Raw genomic sequence first — 20,891 nt, forward strand, 5'->3', positions numbered from 1 at the left:
TGACGCTGAAGGGGTCGCTGCCTGTCTGGATCTGTCGATGACTCGATGAGAAGAAAACAAAAGTAGAGAAACAAATGAAATTCGAAAAGATAAGCCGAGTCAGCACCCACAGTCGTTCGAGTTTGAGACTTGAGGATTTCGAGTACGCAAAGACCTCCTCTATCAGCTTCCATTGATTCCTTTTTGATTATTAGTTCAGTTATTTCTCTTTTGTGAGTTTTCGACAGTAATATATATTTTGAATCCCTGACGCCACTTATTTTTAACAATATTATTATTCCTTTCTGGTTCTTGTTACTGAAAGTCAATACGTGAAAATAAAGTCCCTTTCATCAGAGTGTGAAAAAAGTTTTTAGAACTCTATGCAACACGGAAGATGGTGAAATGTTGTGTTTAAATTATCCAAATAATGTAGGATGGGAAAAAATGAATTTATACAATGCTAGAAAGTTTAGTCTCAATCAAAGTATTTGCACTCACGTGTGCATAATTTAAACAATGTTTATAAATCCCCGGCTCTGAAGATGATCTCAATAAAGATCGAAACGTTGGCACGATAAAGAAAATTTTTTCCAAAACCTACGTCACACCAGAGCGCATCTCACGATCTCCAAATAATCATCAACTAACAGTCACTAAACACCAAACATTAATTATTTGTATTCGACTAATTGGGGTTAGTTTTATACAATCCCTCTGTCAAATATCCGATTATTTACTTCAAATTCTGGATTGTTTAGGTGTTTTTTTCTTTCTGTAAGAAACTTTTATACATTTACCAATTTGTTGGTAGCGATCAAGAAAGAATTTGGCAGGAACCAGTCAGACCACGAGGATGGGGGGAGGGGAGCTGGTCATAACTGGAGTTCTGTGTTTAAGATTGTTGGTTGGTTGGTATAGGGTTGTTAAGAGGTCACGAAGTCACTGACTTTTTAGGTAGCGTGGAGGATTGCTACGATGGAAGTTGTGGAATCGTGTTTGGTTCATGTCCGTCCCGTATGGGATGTAAGCTCGGTGTGGGTGGTTAGTGGAATGGAACGGATCGTCGAGGATGCGTCGGAAAAGTTTTGATTGAAAGGATCGGATTATTTGGATTTTGGATGGCTTGGCTGAATCCTACAGCTCAACTCCGTAAGTCCAAACCGGTCTAAATTATATTGTTATTATATACAGTGTGTCTGTGATAATTGTCGAAATTTTCACCATATGCAAACTTTGGAACGAAATTACCACAAGCAGCGATTCGATTTTTCTTCTTCCTTGCTGGTGGTCATTTCATTCCATACGAACTGAAAAAATGGAGCGTGCCCCCTTTCATCGACACAAGTTTTTTCAAAAAAATGCAATAATTGTTGGGCCTTCCAGAAGCGCAATTCAAAAGGTTGGGTATACCACTAGAAGCTAATGGAATGGGGAACTGTTGAGCGAATTTGCAAAGCGCCAGGAGTTTGTAGTTATTTACAGTTAATTAAGGTTTTTAGTTGAGGTAAAAAAGTCAGTGTCACGAGCGAGATTCGAGCCCTCGATCTTCGGCTAGATACGCCGCTGCTCTACCACTTGAGCTATGTGACCTCTCTCAAGTGGTAGAACAGCGGCGTATCTAGCTGAAGATCGTGGGTTCGAATCCCACTCGTGACACTGACTTTTTTATCTTAACTAAAAAACTTAATTAATTGAAAGATGTTAATTGGTCAAGCGGACCACGAAACCAGTGAAGTTATTAACAGTTACCAATTCAACATTTTCAAAAAATTCCAAATTTCAACATTTTTGTTTTTTAAATCCATTAGATTTCGTGCTCTGATTGATCAAATAACCTCTTTCAATTAATTAATCTTTATGTAAGGTATTGGTTGAGATAAAAAAGTATTCTGCAAGTAAATAAGTTTTCCCAGCAGATTTAACGTTCTTTCAGGTGGCACAGACCATATTTTTCTACAGTCATTCTGAAGTTATAAGAAATTTATTGGACCTAAGTCGAAAAATAAAATAAAAAACCTGAAATTACATCTTTACCGTTGAGATTTGGACAGGGGTTTATGGGATGTTTTTTGTTGCATATGGTGAGTAGAAACACCCCTGTAGTCACCCGGTATATATATGTGTGTGTGTATAAACGTTTTTAGTTCCAGCAGATTTAAGTTTTTTTTTAATCTGCTGGACTAAAAGCGTTGGACTTTAGCACGAACAAGCATTGACGAGGTTCCATCGCGAATAAATAGATACTATGAAAGAAATACTATCAATTGTTATCAATTGTGACATTACGTTTTGATGTCCCACTGTCGCTATTTTGGTCTAAAAGATGCGTTTAGCCATCGGCAGTGGTAGTTCCGTCTGACAGATCAAGTCAGCGAGAAAATGTAGACCAAGATGGAATTGATGGGTTACCATTAGTGCACATTAATTGTAACAACTAATTACAGTTACTGTTAATACGGTTAATAAGGGGCGTCGGTGGCCGCAACGGTTTAGGCGTTGACACGGCGCTCATCACTCTAAGGTAAAGGTCCCGGGTTCGAATTCAGTGGCCCTGTTTACAAATAGGCTTTTCTTTTCAAAAACACCGACACTCCGAGGGTTGATATGACCTCTGCTGCAAACCCTCGTAAAAAATGTTAATAAACCGGTATCAAATTTTAAAAATGAAAAATTACAACGCATTATTTACGTCACGTTATCTGGTAGACATTGCAATATCGTCTCGAGATGGAACGGCTTATGACCGATAGCTGGAACTACACTTTCATGTTGTTTTCAGAGAAACAAGCGGCAGCTCCGTTGATGCAAATTTGTCCCATTCCACCCCTTTCGTTCGATAACAACAAACTGTCATTTATCCCTAGAGAGTAAACATTCTGTTGTTGGCGAAAGGGAGTTTGAATTATACGCTTAATTGAATTAGTTTCATTGAGGGCTCAGAGGGACTTTTTAAATCGAAAAGAAAAACACAAAGTAAAGACCAATTATTACAAAGCGAAAGAGTAGCTTTCAATTCCGAATCAGTCCTAGAGTCGCGTAAAATATGTATTCTAAAGGACAGTCTGAGCACAATAAAGCAGCTAAAGGACTTCTCCATCAACACTAAAGGCGAATTTATCCTAGTATATATACATACCCATCTAAGCAAGCGACTACAAAAACAATACAAATAAAAAAAACTTGCAGAAAGAAGTTAGAATTTTGGAGAGTGGAGATTGTACCAATAATAGTATCTACAGGTGGTATTGTACCTAAAGCAACACTGACAATTATTAGTGATATAAGTCTGCCGAGCGATTTGTCATGGAGGTCAAGAAGGCAATCCTTTTGGATACGGGTCGCATTATAAGAAAGTTCTTATAGTTAAGTAGTTATATTCACTAAGTAATATAATTTGAAAATCGAGGATGTGACAAATCACCCTCCAAAAAAATAATAATATGCAAGATAAACAAAAAATACGAGGTTTTCGGGCAGGATTAACTGGGAGGGATTTTCTTCTCCTCCTATGTCTAGTGTCCTCCTCAGAATGAAATTTGGATTTTATCCAAATGCAACCTATTGCAGCTGTTAGAAAGCTTACTTCTTCTTTCAGCCTATGTATGCCAACAGGTTTAGATTTTGTTTCGAAACCATTTTAAAAAATAAGGCTGAAATCAACAACTCGGCAAATTTTCAATAAGTGTCATCGGCCCTAATTTATTTTCGGAGACCAATTTACTTTTGTATGTATATTACTTGTACATATCTCATTCTGTTCTAAACCATTATCTAGGAGGTTCCGGCGTGTCTGTTGAGAAGTTTCAAAATTACCGCCGTTTTTGTAAATGGTGTAGAAAGAGAAAAAGAATAGGGGAGTGTAAACACAATAGAATAGAATAATAGGATTTTTCCCTTCTCTCTCTGTCACTCACTCTCTCTCTCGCTCTCGCTCTCTCTCTCTCACTCTCTCTCTCACTCTCTCTCACTCTCTCTCTCTCTCTCTCTCTCTCTCTCTCTCTCTCTTTCTCTCTACCTCTCTCTTTCTCTCTACCTCTCTCCTTCTCACTCTCTCTCTCTTTCTCTCTTTCTTTTTCTCTGTCTAATCTATTTTCTCAGTTTAAACTTTAAAAACCATGTCATATTATACATCGTTGGAATGAGAAACGTTTTTTACAAATTAAACGTCATTTGAAATTTGTAAACAATTGCTATCAGTACTTATTTTAATGCGGAAATATTCTGATTAAAATTGTAGAACATTTTCCTTTTAAAAAATGATATCTATTTTTACAGACTTAAACAGCTTTCTAAGACCAATCGAATTAAAAGAATTCGCTAAAAACGGATTACAATTCGAGAAGTGATAAAAGTTTTTTTTATCATAAGTACGATTGCATGGAGCGGCAGTTCTCCCGTACTGTCTATTTGGGCATAAAATATTCTCGTTACCGTTAAATTTAATTAAAGAGCGCGTCAATCGTCCGATTTTGAAATGTTTGTGAAAGTTTATATAGATCAAGCATAGCACATTAGAAAATAAAAATAGTGCAGTGAAATGCTCGTTTTGTATGACATTTGAAACTATCTAGAGGCATGTATAATATATAACGTAATGGGAGATTGTTAGGTAGATTGTAAAAACAAATGTATTCTTTTATTTCTTTTTATTGAAAAATGCGTACAAAAAGTCTAGCCTAGAAGACTCCTCATGATTTTATACTTTGTGACAAACTAATTTCTTAAAAAAATTTTGAGCAAGCAAACTTCTAATATTATCTTTAAAATATTCAAGTGTGTTTCAAATACTTTCAAGGTTTTCAGACTTTTTTGGGGGTAAAAAATATCCGAAAAATCCTAATCTAATCTTTCGTGCAGCTTTTGCAAACTTTGTCGTAATTGTTTTGTCGAGAAGCAAACGGAAAAGAATTATGAGTGAAATTTAAAAAAAAAAGTTAACGAACACATCGATACAGTCTGAAACGCTGTAGCGTTTTATGCAGAGTATTTTCCTCGTATCAGTTCTTCTTTGCAGATGCGTCTTTCCGTCCCTTTTTGGTGGAAGTCGTCACCGCAGTCACAGCGCTAACTGCACTCTTCACCGATTTCGGCAGCTGCAACAGCTTTCTTTTCTTCTTTTTCTTCTTTGAGGTAGAACTATTTTCCACTGACTCGTCTCCGCTGGCTTCTAAATCAATAAACAACCCGAAACTTACATGGATTTATTGTTCAACTTAATCTTTACCTGTGTTATTTGCGTGGACCGTTGTTAGAGACACAATGCCCCCCTTTCTGAACTTCCGATTAGGCACCTTTTTTATACTTTTCCTCAATGGCCTGAAACAATCATAATTAGTTAATTAGAAAACGTTGATTTCTTTGGAAATACCTACTCTTCTTCAGGCTTCTTGAATTCTACTTGGCGAAACGGCTTGACCCTCATCGAATCGTGTATGTTGACGTGTTCGAAGCTGATTGTCGTCATTCTTTCAATTCCCATGCTATTATATATAAAAGAATGAGTGAGAGAAAAGAAGAATAAATAAGAATTGTGTTAGTAAAGGAAAACCCAACCACTCACTTTGGTCTCCGTTTGACCTTCCTTTTCAACGGCGCTTTGACGGCGTCTATTTCAATTTTCTCTTTGATCTTGATCTTGTGCTTCTTTTTCAACTCGGCCAGCTTTTGAGAGCAAGCTCTGCAAAAAAATACCCGTTTAACAATCTAGACTACCTCCTCTGACTTTGCCCGCACAGTGGGCTTACTTTAAAATCTGCTCGTGTTCATCTTTACGGCAACTCCAGGGGAGGTTATCGCTCGACAAGACTCTCCAGAAATGTTGCCTTATCGGCATTTTAACCTCGGAAGATCTGCACTCGGGGTCACTCAACTCTCCGCTTTGCCTTCAAGTGACGAGGACAAATTTAACGTAGCAATTTTAAAATTTTCGTTAACAATTTTATAAAATTTCCACCGATCCCATTCAACCGATTGGTGGCTTTCTACGTTCTACTTTTTAACAACCCCGTTATTTGTATATGTAGAAGACAAATGTCCGTTAATTACTTCTCCGGAAAATAATTAGCAGCATATAACAATTTATCTCCAAATCCGAGCTAATGTACTATTGGTGGGAATTAATGAACCAGCCCCAAAAAAATCCGATGTTGAAGCTGCTGTAGTTAATTAAGGTCGGAAAACTTTGATAAAATCCATCTGTAAACAAAACGTTTAAGTTGATTTCCTACACCATTTAATATTCATGCATTAAATTGATTTAATTACTGCCATTACCATAGGTCTAGCTGCTTTATTTCGATTTTTTGGGAAATACCTTAAATTAATATAGGCGAGTGATTTTTCGATTTATGCCAATATCTGTATTAAAAAAATCCCAGAATTCATACGATTCTCTCCCATTTAAAAAAAGTGGATAATTTAAATAAAAATCCGTATGGTTACCTTGAAAACATAGATATATGGTATAATACCTTCAAGTATTACCTTACGAGTTTCCTCCTTGGCCTTACTGGGCTAATTTTCCGGTAACTGCCTCTTCTCGACGATGATTTTGACAAAGCCAATTGACCAGCTTAAAACATGAAATTGTAACGGTCGGTTGAACTACTAGAGGCAACTAAACTAAGCTGTGTTGACAATATTAAGCCACCTCTGGACCCGCGTATTCTTCTAACTGGTTCGAAATGAGGATCGAAAATCTGCCGTCGTCCGTAGACGTCGTGAGACCTGGCCGTCAGTGGATCAGAATAGGCGGGCCCAAATATGATCAGCAATAATCACATCGATGACGGATGCAATTATGAATGATTTTATTTGTTAATGATACCCCTATGAGATTAAGGAGAACCCATTGATTTTGTGCAATTATTTATTTTGAGTGAACCAAAAGTACAGTTTTCGTACATTTCTGTAACTGTGAGAAAACCAGATTTCAATATAATTTGTAAATCCTTTATATTTCGTGTCCCGATTGACCAAATAACTTCTTTCAATTAATTAATCTTTATGTAAAGTATTGGTTGAAAAATAGCAAAAAAGGAGGGAAAATTCGAAAGGTGGGTTGAGATGGGGAGTAGGTGTCCATGTGGATCGAAGTCGCGATAGCTCAAGTGGTTAGAGCAGAAGCGTATTGAGCCGAAGGTCGTGGGTTCGAATCCAGCTTGTGACACTGACTTTTTCATTTCATCCAATACCTTACACAAAGATTAATTAATTGAAAGAAGTTATTTGGTCAATCGTACCACGAAATGTAATGGATTTAATAAATAAAACGAAGTATATCTTTACTAAGAGCGTGGCCATTTTATTTGTCGCCGAGAATAGAATTCTGATACTCGGCATTTGAAAAATGGCAAAAAAGAGGGAAAATTTGAAAGATGGGTTAGATGGGGAGGTGGTGTCCGAGTGGATCTAAGTCACTATAGCTCAAGTGGTTAGAGTAGTGGCGTATTGAGCCGAAGGTCGTGGGTTCGAATCCTACTCGTGACACTGACTTTTTCATTGCAACCAATACCTTACATAAAGATTAATTAATTGAAAGAAGTTATTTGATCAATCGAACCACGAAATGTAATGGATTTAATAAGTAAAACGAAGTATATCTTTACTAAGAGCGTGGCCATTTTATTTGTCTCCGAGAATCGAATTCTCATTACTCGACATTTGAAAAATGGCAAAAAAGAGGGAAAATTTGAAAGGTGGGTTGAGATGGGGAGTTGGTGTCAGAGTGGATCAAAGTCACTATAGCTCAAGTGGTTAGAGCAGCGGCGTATTGAGCCGAAGGTCGTGGGTTCGAATCCCGCTCGTGACACTGACTTCTTCATTTCAACCAATACCTTACATAAAGATTAATTAATTGAAAGAAGTTATTTGGTCAACCGTACCACGAAATGTAATGGATTTAATAAGTAAAATGAAGTATATCTTCACTAAGAGCTCTCCGTGGCCATTTTATTTGTCGCCGAGAATCGAATTCTGATTACTCGGCATTTGAAAAATGGCAAAAAAGAGGGAAAATTTGAAAGGTGGGTTGATATGGGGAGGTGGTGCCCGAGTGGATCGAAGTCACTATAGCTCAAGTGGTTACAGCAGCGGCGTATTGAGCCGAAGGTCGTGGGTTCGAATCCCGCTCGTAACGCTAACTTTTTCATTTCAACCAATACCTTACATAAAGATTAATTAATTGGATAAATTGTAAATGTCATCAAAATAAATAGTGAATCGAATCTAAAGTAGTACATATTTAAAACGTAATAAACTAATAACAAACTCTTTCATAACATACTTACATCTTGAGATTTCCGCGGCTTTGTACAGTCGCTCGAATACATTAAGATCGTTTCCCTGTTGGAATTAAAGAGCATAAAATATTAATACGAGCCTTTAAGATGGAAGAAGTAATGATTTACTTGTGTTGAGGTGACAATTAACTCTGGTGGCATAGCAGGCCGTTCGGCTTTGGCCGAAGTCTGCGATTGATCCGCGTTTTTCTGTTCCGTTCTGATCGGCGAAGTCTGCTTGGCAAAAGAATGCTCGTCACCTGAGGAAATCCCATCGCCGCCGTCCAAATCCGGCCTTGCCGTGGGAATCTGGGTGCATTCAGGAGGCAAAGTTAAGTCTTAACATCGCCAATTCGTTTCACGGTGCTTGCTGTGCCAGATTCAATCATTTCGTCCAATTTGTCTAAGTTTCTGTGCTTTTTAAGTTCCCTTGGTAGAGGGGGGTTTGCTTGGCGTTTAAGTGGCTTTTTTGTGCGAAAGCCTCGGCATGTTTATAAATAGTAAAGACTATCGTACAAAAGGCCGACATTCACTGTAATCCAAATGGAAACACAACGAACGGTTCGCATCCAAACAGGGCGGGACATTGACTACCGCACCGATGTGGCTTTCAGTCAAAACATGAACGACGTCAAAGCAAAACTAATCGCAACAGCTTTTTTTCTTTTGGGATAAAATCAATGAAGAAAATGAAAAGAATATTGGTAAAACAGCAATAAAATCCGTTTAGAGCTATGAAACTGGCATTATTTAAGATCGGGCGAGCAAAAATTTGTCCCATAAGAATCAGTTACTCTATCAGAGTACCCAGAAAAGATTATCAGTCACCATCCGATTTTATGTTATTTGATATGAAGTCCGGATGTGTCACTTGTCAGACACGAAAACCTCCCTACACCTGTCAATTACTTGTAATATAAAATCGCGTCCAGTCATAATAATTATTATATAAGACTCGTAACAAAATTCTTTACATTATATTGGGACAGAAACAGTATGATGTACGCCTGGAATGATTTCTGGAGCAGAATGACGCAGGATTTTCATAGGTTTTTGTACCATTGGCTAGGGAAACGGCGTGTTCTACGTACGATTTCCCCATTCAGTATGGATTGAAGCGTTGGCGTGATGGTGCAGATTGGATTGGAATATCCAGCCGGATGATCCGCACCGCTCCGAATTCGCATTCGCTATGCGATTTTGCCTTCGCACCGCCTCATTTGGTCATCTGGAGCGACAGTGAATGGCGACCTTTAAAATACTTTACACAGTTTTCATTTTTTTCCCAGTAATAATCATAAATTCAATATTCAATTACTGGGATAATTGATCTAACAATGCTCTCGGTAATAATACACTGTCAACATAAAATTCCATCCAACTGATTTTTTTTTTCATTTTCTCGACAAAAGAAAATTCTGCCCTTAATTTGTCTCATTGTTTTTATCAATAAATATTTGTCTATGCTATATTTTCAATTGGGAGTATCAATTAGACGTAAAAACACTTAATCTTTAATCCAAAACAAGGTAAAGGATTTTTCAATGTTTACTTTTTACGGAATTTAAAATCTTTATTCAGTCTTATTTGAATTCTGAAGCAATGAACTGTTTACTTTGCATCTTTGTTTTCTTCATTTCAATTTTTAAACTTTCACAGGATGACCGTTTTTTGACTTTGAGAATTTTGCGAAACCAGCACTTCACTGTTGTTCAAGCGATTCCTCAGCTCCAGGAAATGACCAGAACACTCAGAGGTGCACGGTTCGCATCTGCTCGAGAACACAGCCATTGGTCTTTGGACGATTGGCCTGGATAATGCCCGTCCATATGTCGCTCGCATAGTACAAACGTACCTTCGGCAGCATAACAGCAGGATCATAGCCTGGCCAACCCGTTCTCCAGACTTGAACCTCATCGAACATTTATGGGAAACGTCAAAAGACGTATAAAAGCACGTTCATCACTTCCTGATACACTCCACGATCTTGAAAGGACTCTTCATGAAGAAAGGGTTAACCTCCAGCAAAGAGGCATTTCCAGACTAGTAGAAAGTATGCCGAGGCGTCTTCGAGATGTAATTAAGGCAAGAGGAGGAAATACGCGATATTGAAATGTTAATTAAAAACATTAAATTCACTAGTTTTCGTGGTCTGCTTGACCAATTAATATCATTCAATTAATTAAGGGTTTTAGTTGAGAAAAAAAGTCATTGTCACGAGCGGGATTCGAACCCACGACCTTCGGCTTGATACGCCGCTACTCTACCACTTGGTGAGTGGTACCAGTGGTAGCGGCGTATCAAGCCGAAGGTCGTGGGTTCGAATCCCGCTCGTGACAATGACTTTTTTTATCTCAACCAAAAAACTTAATTAATGGAAGTTAATTAAAAATCTAAAACAATTTTTTTCATGTTCCTTAGCAATTTACACTTTTTTTACTTTTTTAGACAAAGGCTCAATTATTAAACGTTAAAAAACGTAAAACTTTGATTAATATATAAAAATATATACAAATCAAGTTATATTACAAGTGGGCGGAATTTTTTGCCTGTCAGTGTATTTTGTTGAGTTGTATGGTCTTTCGTTTTACATTTTTCGGTTTCATCTGGATAAAACTCGCGAATATAATATTCTTTTGCCGATTTTCATATCATTGTAGGCATTAAACATTTTTTTAAAACTTAAAACAAACATATGTAATTAGGCTAAACATTTTTTTACACTACCTAATTAAGTCCGGTGTATTAAATTTTTAATAAGTAGTAATAACATCCAGTCACGTATTGATTATAGGATCATTCGCTTACGTTCAGGTTTGTTTATTATTCAAAGGAGTTATTTATTAATTACTGAGTCATTAATAAACTTGTTTATTATCAAACATCTATTATTGAAAATGTACAAAAGTATCAGTGAATATGTTTGAAATTACATTATAAATTTTATGGTTCAAATTTGTATTAAAAACTTTGTAATAAAAATATTATTTACTTTTGAAGGTATTATCAACAATCGCTACTTTGGTCGTTCATTTGGCCATTGAGGCTGCCTTGTCTCCTCTCTTTGCCTCCGAGTACTATAAAAGAAGACCTTTTGGTTCAAAGGATATCACTGTTTCAAAAACATTCTTGTAATTTCTTAAGTACTTCAGAGCATATGTCTTTATGGGGTGCTCGGTTATCACTACTCCCATCTAAAATAAGTGCCATCTATCATTTCTTAAACTCCGGGGCAATTCGCTCTATCTGAATTACAAGTCATGGCTAGAAAAAGGCTCAAATGTCGAAATATGCTTGCACGTCTAAATGTATGATAGGATTGTTATCATTTCTTAGGTGTACGTCCATAACTCAGGGAAGTAAGAGAATTATTATTTTTTCTGCAAGAAAAACCTGCTGAGGGAAGATATTCTCCCATTTCTGGTCAGAGTGATGTTCGTCTCTTAGTTGACACACCCGGAAAGTAAGATTTGAGTGGTCATCAAGTATGTCAGCATTCTTGCATCGTTTCTGTTTTAAACAGTCCTTGATTTGCTGTTTTTTTTCTTTCTTTTTTAAAATTCATTCAATTGGTAATATTCTCTAATAAGAAGCACTTTTACTCTTTTACTTTTTGATTTTAAAAAACTTATAAATTGAATAATAATTGTAAGGAGGGGGGTGTCAATGGCCGAGATGGTTTAGGAATTGACACGGCACTCATTACTGTAAGGTAAAGTATGAATCCAAATTTTTTTTTTTTTTTTTTTTTTTTTCAAAAGCACCTACACCCCAAAGGTTGATATCTCTGCTGATGCGAACCCTTGGTAATAAAAAAAAACTAATAATAATTATAATTGTAAGTTTTTAGTAAAGTTTTATTATTATTACTACTACTTATAAATCTTCCTGTTAGTACCATTCTTTATTTATATTTTTAATTGTGTGTAATAGATAAAAATGGCAATGATTAAGGTACAAGTGACAAAAAGTAGCCTTCATAAATTGTGTGTTGATAATAACTCCAACTAAGACATAAAAATTAATGTTTATAATAAAACTGCCCACTATTCATCACCTTAGACTGAAATGTATTATGTTTATTTTTTAAATTTAACTGGGTCCTTACATATTTTAATGCGCACATTTTTAATTGTTAAATAAATAAATAAAACAGATTATCATAATTATTGGGCTGGTGATGACCGATGCAATAGTTTGCAGGCCCTAAAATCATCTAATTATAGTAAAAAATCCTATTAACTAGAATAAGCTTTTGCAATAATCTACTAGTACAAGTGACAAGCTTGTGCTCATCCTAAGCATGCTATTTGAGGTCTAAAAGTTCCGAATCATTTGCTTTGCTTAACCTGCATCGCTTTTCTTTGAACAGGTGGTGAATAAACAATAACTGGCTGATGGTGTTTGTGAGGCTTTGGACTTGCTTCCTGTAAAGTTTCTCAGTGTTAAACTTTTTCAATTGAAAGCTATCGTGATTTTAATGCAAAATTCATTAATAAATGAAAACTGCATTATGTCAGTTCATAACATGAACTTATATCGTCATCCAAAGCTACAATTATATGGTATGTACATATTAATATATTTACATTAATAATCTTCCTTTGTCGATTTTTACCCCGCGATTAATAATACAGGAAACAATTATTAAAATTAAATTTGATACTTGAAAATGTATTAATATCTAGTATTACACAACAGTTACAAATGGGTGGGTTGTGGTGGAATGTAGAATACCCCACAGACCCACCAAACGAGGTTAGCAGTAGGTTAGCTGTTTTTTGAGTAAAAGGGGGATGAGGCACAGGCATAATATTATTAGCCCAGTGACTCCCCAATTTTTATCTGTACATGAAATGTTAAAATCAGTATGACTGTATTTATTAGCGTGATGGGGCAGCAGAATATTGAGTACCCTGAAAGTAAGGTTAGGCTAAGTTTGAATGCTTAGGTATGCATCGGTTGTAAACTTTTTCACCAAATGTGGCGAGGTAAATACTAGTAGAACTCAAATTCCTGAAGTTCCATCAGAAAGAGAGCTAGGCCTCCTGTAGAAGAGCCAATTCTTTTCATCCCCACCAAACAAACAAAAAGTTACACTATAATACACGTCCTATTATTTGTTTACCAATTCGAAATAAATGTCCACATATGAAATAACAATAAACAAACAAATAACAAAGTCAGTATAAAAATAAAGTTTATTAAAATCTTTTTTTTTTTAAATGCTTTCACAAAGTGCCCAAAAGTAATATTCCTTTTCAATGCAGAATCTAATTTTTTTGCCTGTTTTAGGTCCACTGTGAAGGCTAAAAAAATAATTATGTTTTTAAAAACATTGTGAATATTGAACACTATAAAAACCTGTCAATAACTTGAACTATTAGTACATCATATTCAATTTAAAGTAAATATTACCTCCAAATATCAATTTGTATTAAAATAATATTAAACTAAAAGAAAAAAATTAACATGTAACTTTTTCGAGTACTTTACCATAAATTTGAAATTAATTTTGAATTTTTTTTACATTTCCTGAAAACAGCGAAATATATTTGTTTAAGTAAAATAATAAATTACTAGTTGAGGGTGGATTTTAAACATAACTATTAAATAAAAGAGTGCTGGTAATTGCATTTTAGAAAAGCTTTTCTCCTCTTGTGCTACTACCTTCTGACTATTTTTTTTTTCGTTTGGTATAACTGGTGAAGGCGGTGGAGCAGTCAGGATGTATTCTTCCCTTTTCCGTTTTTCGTCTTCGCTCAAATCACTCAACTCGCCTTCATCGCTGGAGAAGAGAAATATGACAATTGTGGATAGCACTACGAGTAAAACCAGTCCTTACCTTGAGTAATCCGAAAGCTCAATGTTTGCGGGCTCGTCTGCGCTTGACCCTTCTTTTTGGAGCTTGAGTACAATTTTGGATCTCAATCTCAGCTATAAAATCAGCCTGTATTAGACAGACAACAAGAAAGAATTGTAATTTTTGGTAGGGAGATTACAGAAATAAAGTGGTGATTTGTATAAACATGTACTAATTGCGTTCTAACAGTTCTAACATTGATTCTATTATCAAATCAATCCAATGATCAATTAATTTATGTGAATTTTTTGTAAATTACTTTGAAAAATCTAGGTTTGAACACAATTAATAGTGCATAGTGGTTGGCCCTCAGGAGCTAGTCATTACTGATCAAAGTTGGTATGTGTGAGCATACTACTTTCACTACTGTTATTATTTTATTGTGTGCAGGATATTAGCTGGTCTGAATTATGGCAAAAGTACGGATAAAATATTATCATTAAATTAGAAAAATACGTTTTTAGTAATTATGAAGAAAAAAAAATGAAATCTTTAGTTTCATTGTTTCTGATCATCCCTAGCGCCCATCCTTGCCATTTTAGTCTGTCAGATTGAAGATTGGAGATCATCAAACTGCAAACTCATCATCCCGCAAATATTAAAAGGAAATCTTAGTGAACTTAGAATGTATAAAGTTCATAACAGATACCATATAAAACAAATATGGATTGTAGTGAAACTTCTCAAACTTTAACAATTATATCATTTTGACATAGTTGAGTAAGGGTAAGGTTTATTTTAAGTCATAAACTTTTTTTTTTTTTTTACAGTGCCGTGAACAGCTCATCTAAGACCTAAACATTTTGGTCATTTCTGAGTTGTAGATGTGATTTTAAAATGTCGAGAGCCAACCTTCTTTCTGACTTGTTAACAAGAGCTTAAAATTACTCACGCATGGCAGAGACATTGTAAGCATAAACAAAAATAAAAAAAATTGACTTAGATGAATATTAAATATATTTATTTGTGGGTGTTGGCCACAGAGTAGATAAAGGAGTTTACCTTTCCTGGTGTTTCGTCAACATAGTCTAGCAACGTCTCACAGAACGATTTCCCCATCATCTCATAATCAATAGTTGAAAAATGAGTATGATGCCGGGAACCGAGTGTGGAACCTGCAAATGATGCTTCGAGAGTGTAACTATTATCGACACCCATCATCCAAATTACAACACGTCCTGTTCCTTCTTTATCTTTGTTAATTCGGAATTTGCAGTTTTCAAAAGAAAACTAAAACAATTGTTTTCAGACATTAGTAAATAATATTAAAGAGAGTAAAATAAAATAAATTACTTTATCTGCAGTATTTTTATGCAGCATCAAAGGGAACACTTGCTCTTGGAGTCGTTTCTCAGCTATCCTTTTATTTTCACAGCCATAAATGAATACATTATGTTTACGAGAATGTGCATGAAGATCACAGTACATGGCCACACCACACTCTTCAATTAGTCTTGAATATGGAAAATTGAAATACATATCAAGTAAGAGTCATACATTCAACTGTAAATTGCAATTGAAATAATTGTAAATAATAATACTAAATCAACAAATAACACAACTCTAGTGTTTTTTATTTATATGCTTCGAATTTATGAGTATACAAAAATATATGTAATTTGGTCATTACCGATCATTTAGGTCTACCCATCCCCCCTGGATTAGATTTGCAGGCTAAAATGATTAATTCCGACAAAATTACAGGTTTATCACCCACAGAGCACACAGAGAAATCTCACAATTTAAAAAAAAAAGTATGATTAAAAAATGTTTTAATTAATGTTTGGACTTGTTTGGCGAGACATTTTGATATTGTCTGTGCAAAGTCATCCATGGTGTCCATAAAATAAGTTTAAGTTTGATTTGCTTTTCAAACCTATAGTTACTTTTTATCTATTTTAACATATGAAAAATTGTTTATAAATCACCTTTTGATCATTAGTTTTGTGTGCCAAACAGGAGGGTAAGTTTCCCTGATCACAGTCCTGTATTGTCGGTTTAAGTCTCTGCCAGAGAGTGAACACCGGTTGTTGCCGACGATGACTCCATCTGGATTCAACATTGGTATGAGCTTGAATATGAATTTCTCCCTCAATTCCTGTAAAAAGTCATTTAATTTATTTTATTGTTTTTGTGGCTACGGTAGGTTAATTTTTGTTAAGTGGCACCTTTGCTTGTGCAGAGTCGCCTGTTATGAAGTCCATGACGCCTTTCATCATCCATGAAGCAGGTGATTCACCTGGATGCACTCTTGCTGTCATAACCACTGCTTTCTTTTTAGGCTAAATTATAAAAAATTATGACCATTGTAATAAGAGATGGTATTGAAAAATTATATACTGGGACAGAATACTGTTAGCTCTATTATTCAGTAACGACTCATTTAAAAATAGTTCTTCATGTAGAATTACAGGTTGATTAAAATTTGACAATGAAAAGTACCTTTGTGTTGCTATCATCTTCAGTAGGGTCAGTGACAGTCAAATAATAAACATTATTGCCTGCAAGCGATTTGCACAGGAGCCTCAACTTGGTATACGCTGACTTTACCGGGTGATTCTAAGGAAAGCAAACCGCGTAAAGACAAACATCCAAACATGCAGATTTACACTTTGAAAATATACCTGCAGCTTGATCAGGTATTCCTGGAGATCAGTGTAAGTGTACGGGTAATTGTGAGCTACAAAAACGCAGTCATCGTCGTAAGGAAACTCCAAGTTGAAAGTCAATGTGTAAGTGGAATTTTGTTCGTCTTCTCCACTGAAAATAGAACTTTGATATTGAGTTCGAGCAGTGTTGTAATTTTATAAAGACCCTACTTCAGATCATTCTGGTAGTAGTTTATATTCGTGCCACAACGTCTCCAGCCAATCTTCCTGATCACGGCATCCTTACAAGAATATAAGACAGGCCGCATGCCTTCATTGTAGAGGCTGTCACCTTTCAATAAATTGACGATGCTGAACCTAAAAACCAATCAATAATTTTATAATACAGAGTAATATCATGACTTTAAAAGAAAACTTTTTTTAGTTTCAAAACGGTTCCTGACTAAATTACTGCATGATGTGCTAAAATATACCTACATTTAGAACAAGAAACAGGTAATTATAAAAATTTAAATTTTATTTACACAATGGCAAATAGATAATAAATTTTCTCTAAATTTGGTGATTATAAGTATATTGTTCTTTTGATGAGGTCCTCGATTGCGAGGATGACATTGGATCTAGTTTGTTGCATTCATTATGGGTTATGGAGGCAACATACACAGTAAACCTGTAGCATACCTCAAAATGGAATAGGTACTCTTATTTTCGTAACGAAAAAAAAATACCCCGATAATACTGTAATGTGAACAGTACCTGTAAAGAACTCCTTTTTTTGTGTTTTCTACCATAAAGTAGAACCATTGCATGTGCTTATTGGTGTACAAGTCGGCCCTAATCGAGAGCTCGTAGTAAGTTTCTGTAATTTTCACAGCCTTCGCCAAATTTCCAGACTCAAACCTGGATTCAAATTTCAGATCGCCGTTTACGGGGCAGCTCGGCGGGATTCTGTTGCCCCCACTAATAGACCTCGTAAACTGCAATAAAAATCTATTTAAAACAAACAAACCAGAAAGAAAAAGAGGGGAAAAACAGAAAAATTCATAGTTAACTACATTTATAAATGGTAAAAATTAGGAGACTAACGTAATTGACAGCGCTCATCGGGTTGTATTGATAGACGATCTGTCCGGCGTCTTCCCCGATGACTTTAACCACAATCTCTTTGCCACTGCTTGTGTAGTAGACTTCGGGTATGTTGGGCATCACCTCGATGTGGTGTATCTTCATGTCGACGACCTGGCACTCCGAAGGCCACCTCGCGGCTTCTTGGGCACATTCCGGCTCTTTAGGCAACGTGAACAAGTCTCTGGGCTCTTTCAGTCTCGCAATCGATTTCAGACTTTTGCTGTCTGTGTTAATCTCTACTTGGTTGCTCTTGAGCGTGTTGGCCAGCAGACTGCTCAAGTAGGAACCTGTTAAAAAACAATTGACAAATGATTGCAATAGACTGCTTACAACAGCTCAAGTCACGAAATTAAAACTAAACATACATCCGTTTTTCAAATAAATCACATTTTCTTAAACGCTAGCTTACAGATCGAAAAGGCAGAGGCAATTTAACCGAAGACTTACGTTGGAAACAATTACTATCTGGGACATCGCATAAGTTCATATCCGCGTCCAGGACCATCCTGAGATCGCTGAAGCTATCATCGGACAGCTGCTCCTCATTATCTGAGGGGATGTCGATCAGGTTGAAAATATCGTTGGCGGTGGCGGCCATTATGATCTTTATCCTTTACTATCTACCCTGAGCAAGAAATTGTCATTATGAGTTTGTTAACCTCTGTTTAGGAGTTTGGTAAACGTATTCCTGCCGCTGTTGTTGTCGCGAAAAAAAATTTGCCACTGCCTTTCGACAAGGAAGCCAAAGTCTAAGAAGTTATGCTAAACACTATTTTATGTTACCATCCTCGCTACCCATAGTAGTTTTTCTCACAGAAAAATTCTTTTTGACTCGGCTACACAAGTCCAGAGGTGAAGAATACGTTTGCCGCCTCACAATCTAGGTTTTAACATTAATTTACTCGTCATTACATAATTCAATTTGATGTATAAATAAAACGAAAATGTAAATACAGATAGATTTGATCTGTGAGAGCGTTCTTGGCCCTTAAGACGTTTTTGAATCATTGTAAAACAGTTGAATATAATATTAATATTCTAAATCCTTTTTACACATTTCTAATGTAAAAATAAAGTTATTTTTTCTGGTGTATGTAAATTATTTTTATTAATTATTTTTTGCATTAGCCTTAATAGCTATAATCAAGTCATTTTTAACGGTGTAATGGTCAAATTACGTAATGCCTTCAATTGAAACTTTGGTTTTATCCACTCTGAAATGTCTATTTGGAAATTTTTATCGAATAACCCGCAACTTTGAAGAAAAACAAAAATTAACTGTAAAAGATGGATTTTTAATTTATTACGCCCGTCTAACACAATGAAAAATACCAAAAATTCAACTGCACGTGCATTGTTGCTAATAACGGCATCACTTTTTGAACAAATTTTTTTTAAACTTATTTTATCTGTACAAAATACATTGAGCAAACAGAACAGTTATATATAAATCTGTCAGACCGGGAGGCAGTGGGGAAACAGCCAGTCTCTTTATTTAATTGGGAGAGTTAAGGTATGAGGGAGGACATGGGGCCATCGTCGTTTTAAGCTGCGTGGGGAATAAGGGTGTGTCATTGAGGAATGAGTCTGACCAGTGGGTAAGGGTGGGGGGTTAGTTTAGAGTAAAAATTGAGGAAGCATGTTCGGATCAGATCGTTCACTAATCAGATTTTAAGATCATTATGGATCATTTGATTGGTGATGTAAAAGGAAGCATTGAGGATACGGCAGATAATTTTGATCGAAACGAATGAATTCGTTGGATGCTGGAGGATTTGGCTGAGCTCCACAGTTCGACTCCGTAAGTTCAAATCCGTATAATAAGTATTATCTTGTCATTTTAGTATTTTTTGTTGCAGGCAAGTCTGCTATCTAAGTAAAGCCCAAGGTGACCTGGTTGGATGATGGTATTACCTTGTTGTTTAGGTGGGTAGTGTACGTTCGAGCGGAAACGTAACTGGTCGGCTTTTTTTCTCGTTCAACCTTATCCGCCACCGAGTGTACCAGTCGGTAATTAGGTTCAGGTGTTGTTGAATTAATTTTGTTGCTAGGATAGGATTGGAGTGTGTTGATAAGATTGCGGTGTCGTCCGCGTAGGTTGTGAGTTGTGTGTTTGAATGTATGGGTATGTCAGCAGATAGATGGTATAGACTATAGAGGATTGGGCGTACATACTTCCTTGTGGAACGCCAGCTTTGATAGGTGAAAAATCGGTGCCGATTCTATCTTTAAACCACCGTTCCGAGAAGAACGATTTCAGGATAAGATATAGGAATGAGGGAGGATACGTTTTAACTTACAAAGGAGGCCGGGGGTTATATTCGGTCAAATGCTTCCGTACGTCCAGAAATACGACTGAGCAGTATTGTTTGTTTTTTAGAGCCGAGGATATCGTGTCGACTACTCTCAAGCACTGCTGAACAGTGGAATGGAGAGGTCGAAACCCAAATTTGTTTGGTTTGTAATTATGTTTTCAGTGTCGAATATGGGAATTAGTTTTTTAAGGGGGAGACGTTCAAAGATTTTGGATAAAATAAGAAGGAGGCTTATTGGTCTGTAAGAGGATGTGGCACTGCGGGATTTGTGTGGTTACGGTGTTGGGGTTATTAAAGATAGTTTCCACTGGATGGGGAAATAGGCTGTACGAAATATAGCATTGTATATAGATCCGTATATGTCCGCTAGGTTGTGTTTGCATGTGTAGGTATGTCAGCAGTGTATATGGTGAAGAGGATTGGACATAGGATAATTCCTTTTGAGACGCCAGCTTTGATTGAAAAATCGTTTTCTATTCTCACTTTAAACCATCGATCCGGGAGAAAGACTTCAGGATGAGATAGTAGGTGTGAAGGAGGATACGTTTTAACTTGTAAAGTCACACTCAGTCGAATGCTTCCGTAACGTCCAGAAATACGCCCGAGCAATATTGTTTTTTCTGGATCTGTGGATATCTATACTATACGACTCTGAACCACTGCTGAACATTATAATAGAGAGGTTGAAATCCAAATTGAACAAAATTAAGAAAGA

The 20,891-nt window shown here is 36.1% G+C and overlaps 2 protein-coding genes across 9 annotated transcripts in view; both read right to left on the bottom strand.

The window, feature by feature from the left end:
- Positions 1-4,643: 4,643 nt before the first annotated feature.
- Positions 4,644-12,678, bottom strand: LOC106661825. Its single transcript, XM_014385504.2, has 9 exons — positions 12,611-12,678; positions 8,391-8,570; positions 8,271-8,325; positions 6,466-6,553; positions 5,727-5,864; positions 5,543-5,659; positions 5,355-5,462; positions 5,207-5,298; positions 4,644-5,149 (listed from the first exon to the last, which is right to left on the bottom strand). Exons 1-9 carry the CDS (start codon positions 12,614-12,616, stop codon positions 4,980-4,982), a joined length of 954 nt encoding a protein of 317 aa, XP_014240990.1. The 5' UTR covers positions 12,617-12,678; the 3' UTR covers positions 4,644-4,979.
- Positions 12,679-13,484: 806 nt separating this feature from the next.
- Positions 13,485-20,891, bottom strand: part of LOC106661824 (cytosolic carboxypeptidase Nna1) — a 51,542-nt gene continuing 44,135 nt past the window's right edge. For 3 of the 8 annotated variants that reach the window (XM_014385503.2, XM_014385495.2, XM_014385501.2), the window contains 12 exons: positions 17,820-18,148; positions 17,490-17,710; positions 16,944-17,090; positions 16,749-16,896; positions 16,567-16,683; positions 16,293-16,406; positions 16,053-16,222; positions 15,418-15,577; positions 15,127-15,354; positions 14,107-14,198; positions 13,932-14,049; positions 13,485-13,570 (listed from right to left, as the gene is read on the bottom strand). In XM_014385503.2, coding sequence (XP_014240989.1) covers positions 13,553-13,570; positions 13,932-14,049; positions 14,107-14,198; positions 15,127-15,354; positions 15,418-15,577; positions 16,053-16,222; positions 16,293-16,406; positions 16,567-16,683; positions 16,749-16,896; positions 16,944-17,090; positions 17,490-17,710; positions 17,820-18,148 — 1,862 coding nt within the window. In that variant the 3' untranslated portion in view covers positions 13,485-13,552. Of the gene's footprint in view, positions 13,571-13,931; positions 14,050-14,106; positions 14,212-15,126; positions 15,355-15,417; positions 15,578-16,052; positions 16,223-16,292; positions 16,407-16,566; positions 16,684-16,748; positions 16,897-16,943; positions 17,091-17,489; positions 17,711-17,819; positions 18,149-18,308; positions 18,487-20,891 lie in introns of all 8 variants that reach the window. The other 5 variants (XM_014385498.2, XM_014385496.2, XM_014385497.2 and 2 more) reach the window with 4 other exon arrangements.

This window comes from Cimex lectularius, unplaced genomic scaffold (genome assembly GCF_000648675.2).
Source record: "Cimex lectularius strain Harlan isolate CLEC.00 unplaced genomic scaffold, Clec_2.1 scaffold57, whole genome shotgun sequence".
NCBI classification, from domain to species: domain Eukaryota; kingdom Metazoa; phylum Arthropoda; class Insecta; order Hemiptera; family Cimicidae; genus Cimex; species Cimex lectularius.